The sequence below is a fragment of the Carya illinoinensis genome, chromosome 5 (genome assembly GCF_018687715.1).
Source record: "Carya illinoinensis cultivar Pawnee chromosome 5, C.illinoinensisPawnee_v1, whole genome shotgun sequence".
In the NCBI taxonomy this organism is placed as follows: domain Eukaryota; kingdom Viridiplantae; phylum Streptophyta; class Magnoliopsida; order Fagales; family Juglandaceae; genus Carya; species Carya illinoinensis.
Window position 1 is genome coordinate 37,227,997 of NC_056756.1, and position 15,127 is coordinate 37,243,123.

The 15,127-nt window shown below is 33.3% G+C and overlaps 1 protein-coding gene and 1 pseudogene across 1 annotated transcript; one reads left to right on the plus strand and one right to left on the minus strand.

Moving 5' to 3' along the window:
• The first annotated feature begins 488 nt into the window (after positions 1-488).
• Positions 489-1,882, plus strand: LOC122311851 (phytolongin Phyl2.2-like). Its single transcript, XM_043126598.1, has one exon. The coding sequence runs from the start codon at positions 793-795 to the stop codon at positions 1,561-1,563; it is 771 nt and encodes a 256-aa protein (XP_042982532.1). The 5' UTR covers positions 489-792; the 3' UTR covers positions 1,564-1,882.
• A 6,852-nt stretch (positions 1,883-8,734) lies between these two features.
• Positions 8,735-14,284, minus strand: LOC122309027 (annotated as a pseudogene).
• Positions 14,285-15,127: the final 843 nt, after the last annotated feature.

The following is a 15,127-nucleotide window of genomic DNA, read 5'->3' on the forward strand; positions in this document are numbered from 1 at the left end:
TATATATGTGTGTGTGTGTGTGTTTGTTTGTATTTATGTGCATCTATTGAGGTATGTGAATTTTGTTTTTTTAACATACGCTTTTAATTTGAAAAGACAAATGCCATGCATTATTATTCTATTTATTTTCTAATCTATCATTAAATTATTAAAAACCATATGTTATACTTTACTTATTTATTGACATTCTTTTATGATGATAGTCATTTATTTGTCTGAAAGGAAAAATATAGTTGCAAGTATAATTGTGCATTAATCTGTGCACCAATGTGATATGATTGGTCTAAAAGTAAATTTTATTAAAAATTGTATTAATTTAAATTTTAAATATGAATAAATCAGTATTGATATGCAAATTAATACACTACTATACTTGTATATAACAAAACTCAATCTGAAAATTGTAATGAAAACTTAACTGATACAACAAAAGGGTATTTCCGTAATTTAGAAAAAAAAAAAAAGATGGTGGTGAGATTCCACATGGGCTGTCGTTATTCTGTTTCTTTCCGTTCTTCTCTATGGAGACATTCCAATGGATCCAACTCCTTCCAACAATCCCTAACCCCAAGCCTTAGAATTGATCCAGTGAGTGAGAGATGGACAGAGAGAAAGTTCGGTTTCTCTGAAATCAATCCGATTTCGATTGAGGGAATTCCCAATAAGAAGAAGAAGCAGCTCAGTTTCCAATGCCAATTTCCCCCGAATTCCTTCCAATTCCATTCCCATATCCCACTCTGCCATTCATTTCCACGCCATAAGCGTCAAGTTTCTTCCGTGAAGAATCATCAAATGATTTCCGATCCAAACCTCATCCTTTACGCCTGCATTGCCAAAGAAACCACGATTCTCGCCCAATTCACCAGAGAACCCGATCTCGAACCCTTAGCCCTAAAATGCATTGAGAAAACCCCACCTTACCACTCTTTTTTCTCTCATAACATTAGGAGCCGAAACTACACGTTCCTTATCGAAGACCCTTTTGTGTATTTCGCTGTGTTCAATGAGGATTTGGAGCAATCGGAGGGCCTTTGGTTCCTAAACCACGTAAAACTCGCATTCGAGAAGGTCATAGAAGGCGGCGCTTTAAAGGGCTTCAACCATCTTAGCTTTCTTTGCCTTCAAAAGCAATGCGATCCCATTTTTTATGAAATAAAGGCGTCGGATTTGAGCTTGGTGAATGTTTCTCCAAGGACGGAGTCCAGGGGCAGTCGGAATCCGAGCTTGGACTCGTCCAAGGGGTCGAAGATGGTGATTACACCGCTGCTCGGCTCAAAGCCATGTAAAGCTTTGAAAAAGAAGAAGAGGATGGGTGGGGAGGGTACTGGAGATCCTAAAGGTGGTTCATTAGATGATAAGGTGGATGTTTTCCATGATGTTAATGGCGTGTACAAGGATTTTACGTTGCCGGTGCAAAAGGGTTTCGCGAATGATCGGCAAAAGGCAAAGCAAATTTGGAGGAAACATGTGTGGGTGGTGTTGTTGCTGGACTTGTTTGTGTGCTCGGTGTTGTTCGTGATATGGTTGTGGGTGTGCCGGGGGTTTAACTGCATTGCAGGTTGATTTGGGATTGAATGGTTGAGTGGGGGATTGTTTTGGCATGTTCTCTTTTTGGGGGGGTGGCTCCGGGAGGAGGTGGGGCTGGTTTTATGACAGAGACTTGACTTTCACGAGCAATTGGTGTATGATGAGAACGTATAAGTAAGTGTTGTTGATTTCTTCTTTTGATAATTTACTTGGCTCTTTCTGTGAAATATTTGTATGAATCTCAAGACAAGTAATACAGCTCTCTTTATACGGTTCATTTATATTATAGCACCGTTCTCATGTAATGTATCAAATTGTGTATACCTACATATTACTTGTGCTTGCATTTCCTCTATACCGGTTCCTCTTTCTATTGCTTTAGCTTATGGTGGATTTTATTTAATGTCTTGGCTTCTGGCAATGGAAATATGCCTTTTGATTTATTTATTATGACTGACAAGCTAACTTTAAGATTGTAGGATGCATTGACTTGTTCTGGAGAGGTTTCTTTTGATATTTATGTGGTCACACAAAGCCGATCACCCCTTTTAGCTGGCTTATGCTTCTCTTCTCGTTTCCCTTTTTTGTCAGTCTTTTGGTTCAATCGGAAATCTTTATTGTCTTGCTTTAAAACTCTTTTCAACTGTCCCCAAGTTCACCCTCTGTATTTTTCTCTGGAGTCTAGGACTGGATTTGATAAACATCTTGAACTGAATTTGATAAACAAAGACCAGACCTAGATGAGCACTGGGTGCAATCCTAAAATTATTTTCCCTTTTTATATTGATACTTTGGTTGTAGGCTTGTAGCTAAGAATCTATAGTAATCAAGAATTGTTTCATCAAAATCTTGATCCATCCAAGCATTTGGTTACACAGATGAGATGAGCTGAGAGTTGAAAGTTGAATAAAATATTATTTTAATATAATTTTTGTTTTGAGATTTGAAAATGTTGAATTGTTTATTATATTTTGTGTGGGAATTTGAAAAAAATTGTAATAATTGAGATGAGATGGTTTGGTTTGAGTAACCAAACCAGACTCATTTTGGTTATACCGTATTCAAACCTATCCCATCTTGGTTGACTTCAATCTTCTGTAATTAGCTGTTCGGATCCTATGTCTAGGAATGTCAACATTGAGCTGGCAGCTTCATGTGCCAATAAATTTGTATTTTCCAATTAGACCAGAATGATTTCAAGGCTTTATATCAAATGAGGAACAGTAATCCGACAGCTCATAATTGCAGGATTGCTTGAATGGTGAACCGTGCCTAGTGTTGCTTCCTCTATAATATATATGCATATGGATTATAGAAGAGGAGAAATATACCTTATAAGTAGAAAGTAGAAAGTTTATTAGATGTGTGAGGGAATGCGCTTTTTTATGTTTGGACGTGGGGCATACTTGTGTTGACTTCTATAATTAGTCTGTTTCTTTCCTGATTGTTAAATCCCATTGTTCTTGAATGAGATAGATTGTTTCCACTGCGTCACAAGGTAGGAACAGAACAATATAAATTGAGATATATCAGGCAAAACTTTAAAATAGGCTTTCCGCTTCATATAGAAACTATTTAAGATTTATTATAAAAATATTGGTCAGCTTTCCGAAATACAAAATTACTTATAAAGTTTTGTATTCACAATTTGTTAATGTGTTGTTTTGAATTTATAAATTGGCGATTCTTTCTTCTCGCTCACGTTGTTGATTGTAAATAGAAATTTACTAACTTTAGTTTTGAAAAGCTTCTTACAAGAGGTGGGAATTTGTGTTGTCTCATTTGAATTCATGTCAGATTATTCAGGTAACCCTAACCCCACTCGAATGACAAATGAGTTATTCGAGTACAATCTAGATTTATGTCGAGTCAACTGATTTCGTGTCGGGTTAACCTATTTTTCCCAGTATTCAGACTCTTAAGTTGTATCTGCTCTCTACATTAGCACTTATTCATTAATAAATACTTGAAGGAAAATAGTTAGTCTACAAAGAGCTTCACAAAAAATGATATCACAAAATGATGTGACATGATGAAGTACTTTAAATTATAAAATTTTCTTTATCTTAAAGCAAATATGATGTAATAAATCACGTTGCATCACTTTGTAAGGTAGTTTTTTGTAAGTCTCTTTGTAGATGTAGTAGTTCTCGTAACTGAAATTGACAACAAAAAAATAAAGTTTTTATTTTGAAATTTTATAGCGGCAAATTGCTTTATATATTTCTTCTTTGACTTATCAAACATGACCTTAGATCTTTGATCATCTTCCATGTGAGACATGAAAAATGATCTTTTATGGTTAATCCTTTTATTTGAGTTGAGTATTGTTTGTTTCACCTTACTAAATGGAAGAAGTTATGTAAGAAAGTACAAAAAGAACAATCATTTTCAATAAATCTTTATAAACTTATTTAAGAAAGAAATAACAAAGAAAAGAGAATACTATGAATGTCACATGCCAATCAAAATAGCGAAAACTAAATTTATTTTCAAAATGAAAAATGTCTAATTTTGCACTCGAAACTATCTTAAGTTCATTATATATATATATTAGGTCAGAGTAACGTGTAAAACATGTTTGTCTAGTTGTGTGAGACAAGATTTTTAATAAAAATAATATAATTTTTTACAAAAAATTAATTATTGCACCAAGTTGAATCACCTCTTTGTGAAGTCTATGCTGTAATGTTCTTTAAATATGGCAAATGCTCCTACATGATATGAATTTAATACTTGCGTATGATCAATAGAAAAATAACGAATATAAATGTAAAAATTCAAAACATGGTAAATCAATACAAATTATGGACAGTGAGATTAAATTATCTCCCATCATTTTCTGTTATTTTTTAATAAAATATATAAAAGAGAAATATCTACTGACTTTAAAATTAAAAGCATATCAACTTCTCTTAATCATTACGTCTACAAATTAAAACTTAAAAAGCCAACCTCTACAAATGAAAAGTGATATGAAAGACATAATATATATGTTAGTATGAATAAACTGTATTCAAAGTTATACCCATTATAGAATTAAATAATATTACATAAATTAGATAGATTATGAGAATTAGTTATGGATTTAAACTTGATTAAAATGATAGTAAATTATAAACGAAAAGGTAATTTTGAATTAAGAAAATAAAAAAAAAACAAATGTACATATATGACTTGTAAGAATAAATATATATCTAAGGAATAAAAATCACATATAATCATATCCATAAACAAAATAATACATAAATACACATCTTAGATGATCTACTAATATTAAATAGTAAATACCAACTATACAAAAATACTTGTATTAGGAAGCTGCTAGCTAAATCTTCTAATAATTGACACTCTATATTTAGGATTTTGTGAAATTTGAGCATCTTGGTGGAGTGGTTGAATGAAATTATATTTGTGAAAAGTTATTTTCAAGTTTGACGATAGAGTACGGATGTCCAGTTGAATGTTTTTGATATTTATCACAGTTTCTCTTCATGTTTTCCTCCATGTAGAAAACAAGAAACTTGGGGAATAAAAAGTTACATCTACATATTAACAACATTTGCGGTTTATATATGTTGATTACGTACATATTATGAATGGGTGTCATACACGTACATGAATTACATATTAATTTCTATTGAATACCAAAACTAATCAATTTTGATTTAATTATGTGTATGTATTTATTGAAAAATCACAAAACCTTGAAACCAAATAAAACTAATAATATTTGAAACCAAATAGAACTAATAATATTTCAAGAAGTTCTCGATAAAATTCGTCTCATATATAAGCTAGTCTAGTCAACTTCAATAAATCAAATAACTTTTTATTTTAAAAATATTATTTATATTTTAACTTTTCCTTTTGATTAAAAGTTGAATAGACTATATATTATTTCTCTTACTTACCATATTATTTCAAGTTAATATATTTTTAAGAGATCACAAATATACACCATATTACGGATATAAAAAATGTGATTAATTCTTTAATAATTTTTTTATTCAAATTAATTCTTTAATTAATGGAAGTGTTTGCTTAAATATGAGATAAATTGTTATCAGCTTCATGAATATTATTGATGAGCAATATAAAGAGAGTGAGTCAGCTTTCACTCTTGTCCATTTTATTGCCTACCTCTTTTTTGCATCATGCATTCAACACACATGTTGATTAACTTTGAAAGAAAAAACTACATATAGTACACCTACGACCTACTTACCTAACAAATGCCTTCATATAAAAATTATAATTTTGAAAGAGTAGTGGCATATTTAATTAAAGAAAATTGTGATTAGAAAGAAAGACTTGTCTATCCACAAAGCCTGCAGACCTGGCGTACAGGAGAACGTGTTCATGAGATCCCTAGAAATTTTTTTATTATTTTTTATTACCCATTGGCCATCAAATCGTTCTCAACTTTAACCATGTGCATATGCATCCATTTTTCTCTTCTCCCAATGCAACAAACAACCTTGATCTATTGCAAATAAAATAATTAAGGCTAATAATAGGTAGCAAATTAACGGAAAAATAAAAGTTAATAGAAAAACAAGAAAAATTACTATAACGGTTAGATATCCACTTATTATAATAGAATAGATATATTTATATATATAGACCCAGGCGGTCAGATCAATTCCAATCAGATCCAATTTCTGCCATGTCACATTAGGGTTAAAGATTCAATCAAATTCTATTATGCACGACCCTAACTTTATTATTTTGTGGTGCATGATGCTCTCAAGTCCTATTATGCATAACCCTAACAATTGATGTCGTGTCAAGTAGTGTAACGCCCTACATTTTTATATGCATAAGCAACTTTTACGTGTATTGTTAATGCTATTCTATAAATAATGCATTTGGAAAAGATTTTCATACTAGAAAATACTCGAGCCACAATACATTACATAAAAATAATTTCACAAATTAACGTGGTTTGATGTGATTCATTAGATTATAAAATTATTTTTATTGTAAAGTAGATCTAACGAATCATATGAAGTCACATCAGTTTGTATAATTGTTTTTGTGTAATTACTGTGGATATGTTCAAAAGCTTTTGTTTTTATTTTGTTTTTGTTGGCTACTTTCCTTTCATTCATCCACTCATCTTTTTTTTTTTTTTTTTTTTTTGAAGTGAAACATTGTTCCATTCATTCATTAAACGGACAATTACAATTTCTGAGCTAAAATTACAAGGCAAATTCTAACATTTTCTCATTCACCAACCCACAAATTTCTTTGCGACTAACAAGGTCTTGTCCAATGCCTCCAGACTAACCATCTGAGAGACAGACCTCCATACTAACCATCTAAGAGACACAACTTTGTATTAGACCACCATCTAAGACAGCCCACATAACTCCCCCTCTCAAGGAGTGGAGTACACACTTTACGGACCCTAGGTCCTAGAGACAAAGTTTCCTAATACTACCTAAAACAAACTAAATAAATAAAAACACATAAAAATCACTACTACATAAACATAAAACCAACATTACAACATAAACATTAAAGACACTAAAAACTGGCCCTCCAACTGGTTGTCAGTACATTTGTCCCGCCCACGCCGCCCTTTCTGCACACCTTTTGCCCATCAGGTTTTGTGAGTGCCCGATAGACACCCACACCAAGCACTTTCTGGGTACCTTTTGCAGTAGGCATGTCTCCTGTCCATGAAGTCAGAAAGTCTACAATCCAGTTTGCACCCCACGTTCTCTTACTCCTCTACATCCGCTGCAACCCAGTCTTTTACATCACCAAAGCGGCAATCCTCCTCATCTAACGACATGATTCCACATCACCACGAGTCCCACCACTTTCCATGACTACATCGTTCGCCAAGCTCATGGCTAGTGACGCCAACCATCGTGGTTACCCGACCATGAGCTAGCCCAAAGCGACTTGTACCCCAGCTTAGTGATCTTTGTTTTCCTAGCCAAAAACAGAGCTCCTCCATCTCAGCTCTGAAGTTTGGCTACAAGGATGACTTCACCAATGGTTGAGTTCGAGCTCTGGTGCTCTCCTCTACCAACCAACTACATCGCTTACCTTTAGTCACTTTATCCCCGTGAGATCGCTCAAGGTTCGCGACGGCTTGTGATACACGAGCGACTGCTCAGGACAAACCCATCTCCATGAAACTAGAGCTGGTTTCCAAAGTAGAGATGGTTGCTTGAGCCCTTAAGCCACCATAAAACAACTTCCGAAAGCCTTATTTTAAGTACCTAAACACACATAAACAACAAAAACAAAATGAAAATAAACAAGGGAGGGAGGGAGGAGCACTCCTCCTTCTTTGGAGGTTTTCATTTTTGTTCTCTAGAGAGATGAGGGAGTTTCTCTCTCTAGAAGCAAAAGGTCATTTCACTTCTCCATTCATCCACTCATCGAGTTTTATTTGTATATTTTTTTTGTTTCACATTTTGCTTTACTGACAAACTTTTCATCTTCTCACAACTACTAACACTGGTCTAGCACTATTACTTTTTGGTCGGTGTTTTTGCCGACTTTGGCACTCCCATTGCTTGGTTTCTTCCTTAATGCTTCACAATTTCCAATCAATAAAGAAATCAAACCGCCTTTTGCAAGCCTATAACTCTTCATTTCCCATTTCTTTCTTTAATGGAGTTTTAATTTGATACATCTTGGATTAAAAATAAATAAAGAAATCATTATCTTCTTTCATCGGTTCTGAGAGCCTTCCTTCAAGCCATTTTGCTTTTCATTTCATCCGACTGGTTTGATATTCTAATATTATCATATTGATAGCTTTTCCGTGCCGGTCTTCCGGAACCTGAGCTCTGAACTTCAGTGTTACTGGTGGCACTAATATGCTAAGAATTGATCACGGTGCAGTTTTGAGCTAGAGCATTTCACAACAAATATTTATAATTTTATACCGTTGCTTCTACATTCTATCATCCAATAATCAATCTTGTGGAATCCGGCCTTGCAACGAAAACTTACAGAAGTTAGATTAAAATAATGAGTTTTACTACAAATAAGCCACGCACCATATATTTTTTAATTTTTTTAATTTAATTTTTTTTTTTTGAGTTTATTCTTTTTAAACTAATTAAATTTTTCTACTCATTATCCATATAACAAACATTTGGTAAAAGAAATAAATAAAAACAAATAAAAAAAAATATGGTAGGTGGTGTATGGACTTATGTTTAGAATTTTTTAAAAATAATATTCTAACAATATTTTATTCAACTTATATTTCAACTCACCATTGGCACCTTACACAACTAAATCTAGTCACCAAACAGGACCACACAAACTACAATATTTTGTGTTATCAATCAGCCAAAAGCCTTGGAAAAATGTTTTTACAAACAGTATTAACTGAAAAAAGGAATACAAAACAGACAAAGACCTGCCACATATACCCACAAGGGGTTAGCTTCTTATTGCCGGCACCCCGAGGATTATCGTCTTTCCAGTCATCCCAAGCTCTTGCCTTTTCTTGGGAAGCGTCATCATCTTCATCATCCTCTTCACCTGGTCTTTGCTTCCTATTGTCCTTGTACCACAAGGAATTGGGATCCTCCATAAGTTTTGCATTTTGTTCTTGCCATTTGTTCATCGTCTCCATCTCCCTTAGACCAGCTTCCTCTATGCTCACGGTTGGCAACCTACAACAGGATATCCAATTTAGCATCTCCACCAAGATGTTTGAAATGATACAACGCACCCCTAAGCAGAAGCCAAGTATTTCCATAACAATTATATCTGGGAATATATTTCAGCAATCATTCCTCCCTCCAACCAAACATAAGCAAAGGGTTTCCCTACAAGAAGTGGGTCTTTTCCTTTTCTTATAAATGAGTTTTTATTAGGCAATGGAAATATACCTATAAGAAGGCTGGAAACCTGAATTTCCACCCTTTTCCTTTCACTCATTATCCTTCCACCCACACAACTCAATGGTCCAAATGCTAGTGGCTGGTGTTTGTGATCATGTGTCTTTGATGCCTTCACTCTCCCTTCTAGAACATCTTGTGCAAATGTAGCACGTGATAGGCTCTGCAGGTTTGGTATACAGAGCTCGAGCTGCAGCATTACGATGCCAAGCTTCAGCTCTCTTGCTGCGATCATCAAGAGCTTGAGAGAACCCCTTGCCCCCTTCCTGAATTTATAGAGTTCATGCAGAAATGTTATATGTACAAAAACCTGCAAACTCCACAGACAATGGTAGCCATAGATGTAATCATAAACAATTTGTTAATCTATTAATCAAAACGCCAAATATAATGACCAAAAGAGAAAAAAACTGTGCACACATAGATGTTCATATAACCAGACCGCTGGAGGGAGAGATAGACGTTCACATATAGAGGGAACAAAATGATTGGACTTTTGAAGATAAGGAGCAAACATTGGAGGAAATTAGAAAGTTCTTTGTTAAAACTTTGTTCCTTTGGGCAAGTGTTGTAGATTGTAATGGCCTAAATTTTCATGATTTTCTTGTTTCTATCTCTCCCTCTTAGCTGGGTGTAAACTCTTGTATACCCATGTGTACTTGGGCTATGCCTATTCATATTAATACAAATATATTTTACTTAAAATAAAAAAAATAAAAAATAAATAAAAAAAAAAGACCACCATCCTGCATGCCTTGTAGAGAACACTTTAAACAATTTCCGGTCATCAAATCTTTAGGTGAAAAGCTAATTTTGCAAAAGTAGAGCAACTTCATAAATTATGAGTAATTAAAGACTAATTCTCATCAACTGTATCAATACCTTTGATTGTTTTTCCTTTATGGCAGAGAGCATCTCTTCCTCCTTATTTAGCATTTCCAGGAGATCAAATGCCTGAAAATTGTATCATGGAACAAAGATTTGATAAGATCTTAATAACAACACCTTGAACTTGGTAGAATATATTGATAACCTAAAACCAACCTTACAGATTGCCAACGAGATGGTAGTAAGCCAGGCCTGCACAAGGGGAATAATATGATCTCAGTCAAACTCAAATAGTTTTGAAAACCCAAAACATCGTACGCTTTCATAAGTCATACAATAGTTTTTAATGTTCGCACCTTATGATTACTCATCAAACAAATCAGGTTACTCCTGGAACTGTTAGAAAGAGAAAATTTAAGCAATTTTCAAAACTGCAATTTGTCAGTTGATATAAGCACCGAGTTGGTTTTTTTTTTAACCAGTAAAAAAAGAAAAAAAAAAAAAACCACCAACTTGGTGCTTATATCACCAAGTTGGTGTATTTTATTATGTAGATACGCTATTTCTTGGTCTTGCAAATGGGTGATTCGTCAAGCAATTTATTAAGAAGAAATTGCAAGACCAAACAGTTCCAGCTATATTGCAAGACCAACAATACCAACAATAGAGGACAACCATTTTACATCAAGACCAAGAAATAGCATTTCTTAATAAAAATAAGTCATTAAAAAATAATTTGAAAATTTGTGGTTTACTCATGGTACACATTTCAAATAGTAGTATTTAATGCCATGCGATCTTACCGACTGCACCAGGAATACATTCAGGTAAAAGATGTTTGAGGTTACAACTAAGGAACAAGACCCAATCAGGCAGACTTGCAAAAAAGCAATCACTAAAAAAATTGACTTGTAGGAATTTGAACCTTTCCTTCTGTACGTACAATAATTAGAATCAATATAAAAAAAATCTTCTTTTTCTTTTTTTTATGGGATGGGAGATAACACGAAAAAAGTTTTACACAACAGAAGTGTGTATAGTTTTTCTTTTCTTTCTTTTTTATTGCAAAAGTGTGTAGAGTTTGACTATCCATCATTTCCATATATTTTCGGGATGTCCCAGGACTCACAACATGAAGCAATATATTAAAAAAAAGTGCAAGTAGCATAACCGCATAAAAATTAAATAGCTAACCAGCTAACCTCTCATTCTTCCTCTCCATCCTCATCCAGCACATCTTCCTCACCGGCCTCGACAGGAGTGGATGAGGCAGCTGCTTTACTAGAAAACCCACGCCACTCCTTCTTCCGCTTGTTTATTTCCAGCAACTTCGTTTCTGCGGCTTTTTTGGCGATAGAATCGAGCAATCTAGATACAAGCACAAGAAAAGTACTATCACAAGGACCATCCATTTCCCACTTGAACCTTTAGGGATTCAAGTCCTAACATTGGAATTCATGCTTCTCATAGATTAAAAGTACTAAAATAAAATAACACTACCTTGAAATCCCTGCGATCAACAGGATAACTTGATCCCTTTTGTCTAGATGTGTCTAATTCCTCTTCGTCTACAAATTCCATTGCCTCACAAAATGATGTAAATTCCCAGAAAAGCTCAACAGTAAAATTTTACTTAACAGCGCTTCAGACTATTCTTCAGGTGATGAAGAGCATTCACCTTTAATTTTTCCTGGGAAGCCCTAAGAATCTGTATTCTGTCACCTTGTGCAACTTTTTCCATCAACACAGCAAGGCGAGATGGCACCTGCAGTCAAAATTACATTCAGAGCTGCCAATAATAGAATTCAAGCAACTCATTGAGAGCTATAAAATTTGCAATGATGCTACCTTCAGTAATTATAACCATGAAGAATGTAATGAAGAGTTTCTCAAAATGTTCTTCAGTAATTATGATCAGAAAAATATCTTCCTCATCCTCAGTTACAAACTTTAGAAAATTATATAATTTCAGTCAGATTGTGACCAAGAAATGGCTACCATGCACCAAGGTGCAAATATTGCAGATTCATAATCATTTGTCTCATCTCCCAGACTCTCTACAAATGTATTATTAAACCTAAAAATGTAAGATACCTTAATCCATCACATCCAAAGTTTCTAAACAAAGGTCTTTCTCATTCAAAATTCATCAAATAGCTATAGACTAAGGGCACAATGTGCATATTCATTGCACATTATACCTTTACACTTTTATGTAGCATTTGAGATAGGAGTACAAAACCATGGTGAAAACATTGATGATTCCTCTGAATCCAACCATATCATCAGATGACAATAGCTACATAACTCCACATATAAGATGCTTGCCCCAAAAAACAAAAAAAAAACAAAAAAAAGAGCTTCTGGTTGAAAGAAAAGAATGCAACAAAATATTTAAAACAGAAAATATAAATCCCGCTTCCAGTACAATATACCAATATTTTTGCTTGGAACCAGAAATAATCTCTCTCTCTCTCTCTCTCTCTCTCTCTCTCTCTCTCTCTCTCTCTCTCTCTCTCTCTCTCTCTCTCTCTCTCTCAACAGTATATATCCAGAAACAGCATACAAATACCATTTATACGTGCAGTAGACCCGCACAATGCGAGGGAATAATATAAGATATTTGATATATTTATTTTAAAACGTTAAAGATGTATACAAACATATTATATTCACTTAATACCATCTATCACCAAAAATTAAGAAAAAAAAAATTGAGGAACCCATCTTTGTGAACATTGTTTTTGTTTTGTAGGCCCCGTTTGGATAGTAAAAGTGTTTCATCCTATCTCATCTCATCATTGTAACTTTATTAAATTCATACATAAAATATAATAAACAATACAACTTTTTCAAATTCTAAAAAAATAATAATATTCAAAAATAATATTCAAAAACAATATTGTATTCAGCTTTCAACTTTCATCTCAATTCATTATCTAAACGTCATCATATTATCATCAATAATGAGGTTAGTAATTCTCTATACTCTTTCATAGATTCATTTTCCTCTTTAAAATAATGGCGTCTTGAAAATTAAGAGATTTTAAATAAAAATTCGTAACTCCATTAGATATATTATTTTCCATTTAGTTTTTTTTTAATCGGTATATTATTGTTTTTTTAATATAATGATAGATACTATATAATAAGATACCAAGAAAGAACATCAAGAGAAAGTTTGAGAAACCCATCTTTGTAAACCTATTTTTTCTCCAATATCATCGAATAATGAAATTAGTCATGTTTCTATACTATTGCACCGGTTTATTTTTAAAAGAAATGCATTTAAAAAACTTAAAAGGCAGCTAGGTCAGGGAGGTCTACCGTCTTAATCAAGTCAACGAGCGGATATAGAATACACAAAACTACGTAATACGGATAAAGTACCAAAATTAGAAAGAAAAAAAAAAACATATAAAACGTAAACAAGAAATTTACCAGGAGATACTTCAGATTAGTAGTGCTGATATCGTCCATGGTCACATTCGCTGAAAACATCCCCAGCTTATATATATCATGTCCTCGCACTTCTCCAAAACCTCGCAACCCTTCCGCACAAGCTCCTAATTTTTTTATGTCAAAATCAAATTGAAAATTTGAAACTCAGATGATCAAAATCTCAAAGGAAAGAGCAGGGGGGATTAAAGGCTGGACAAGTGTACTTGGTCGGCACCGGAGACTGCCGCAGTTGAATGGATCTTAAGGGCTTGTTCGAAAAGAGCTGGGAGAGGGACGACGTCCTCCATGTTGCATTACCGGCCATATGAGCTTATCGAAATCCTATTAATTGGGGAATAAAACTGAGGGGAATTGGTGGGCGGCGGAATTGGAAATGTATGTTTACGCTTTCAGCTGTGATTGAGATTCCAAAGAAATTGAGAGGAGATTGTTAGAATCCAAGCGGAACTACCGGCGCACATTAGATATAACTCATGTCGGATGCCGAAGGCGTACTGGCGTCTCAGAGTCACAATTCATGTTGGCGGGTCGTTCCTGTCGTATAAAGGGCAACGCTACTATGCCTGCCGACCAAGCTAATTTTTTTTTTTTGTTTTTTTTCTCTTTTTTTAATATTTTTTAAAAATAAAAATATATATTAATATATTTAAAATCACTTCTTTAATTATTAAATAAATAAATAAATAATTGACCAGTAATCAACTAAAACGGTCAAATAAAAAGGGCATAAAAGCTTTATCCTTATATTATAAACATTCCACAATATGAGTTAATCTAACCCAAACCGTTAAGTTACAAGCGTCTAATTTATTTAAATAATAGATTATATTATGTCACTCATTTTTATCTATTAAAAATATGTCATATAACCCATATCAACACAATTTATATAATTATATTGAACTAACATTCGTAATGCATTTGCTTGATTAACATTATTTTAAAAAAAATTAAAATCCATATTTATTAATAATCACAAATTTAAGAAAAATAATAAGACTATTAAATATTAATATTTTTCAAATTTTTAACTTATAATAAAACTAATATTACAGACCATGTAATAACAAATATGATTATAGATCCATAATTACAAATTCTAACAACGAAAATATAAGCATATTGAAAATACCAATATTACAATCTAATAATAATAAAATTAGAATTTTGAAAAAAGATTTAAACAAATTATTGTAAGTTTATTTTCGAGTTAAACGAGTTGACCCATAATTGACTCATTTATTAATCATGTTGTAATATGTCAACCTGTTTTGATATGAATCCATTTATATCAAATCTAAACACGCTAATTTAGGATCATATTCGTATTAAATTTATCTATCGGGGTCACTACCATCTATCAGGGTCACTAGCTAAATAACTCCTTGTAGCTACACAAAAGCGAGGCTCACTTTCAATGTGATGAA

Coding starts and splice junctions, on each gene's coding strand:
- LOC122311851 (XM_043126598.1), top strand. CDS start 793: ATGATTTCCGATCCAAACCTCATCCTTTACGCCTGCATTGCCAAAGAA.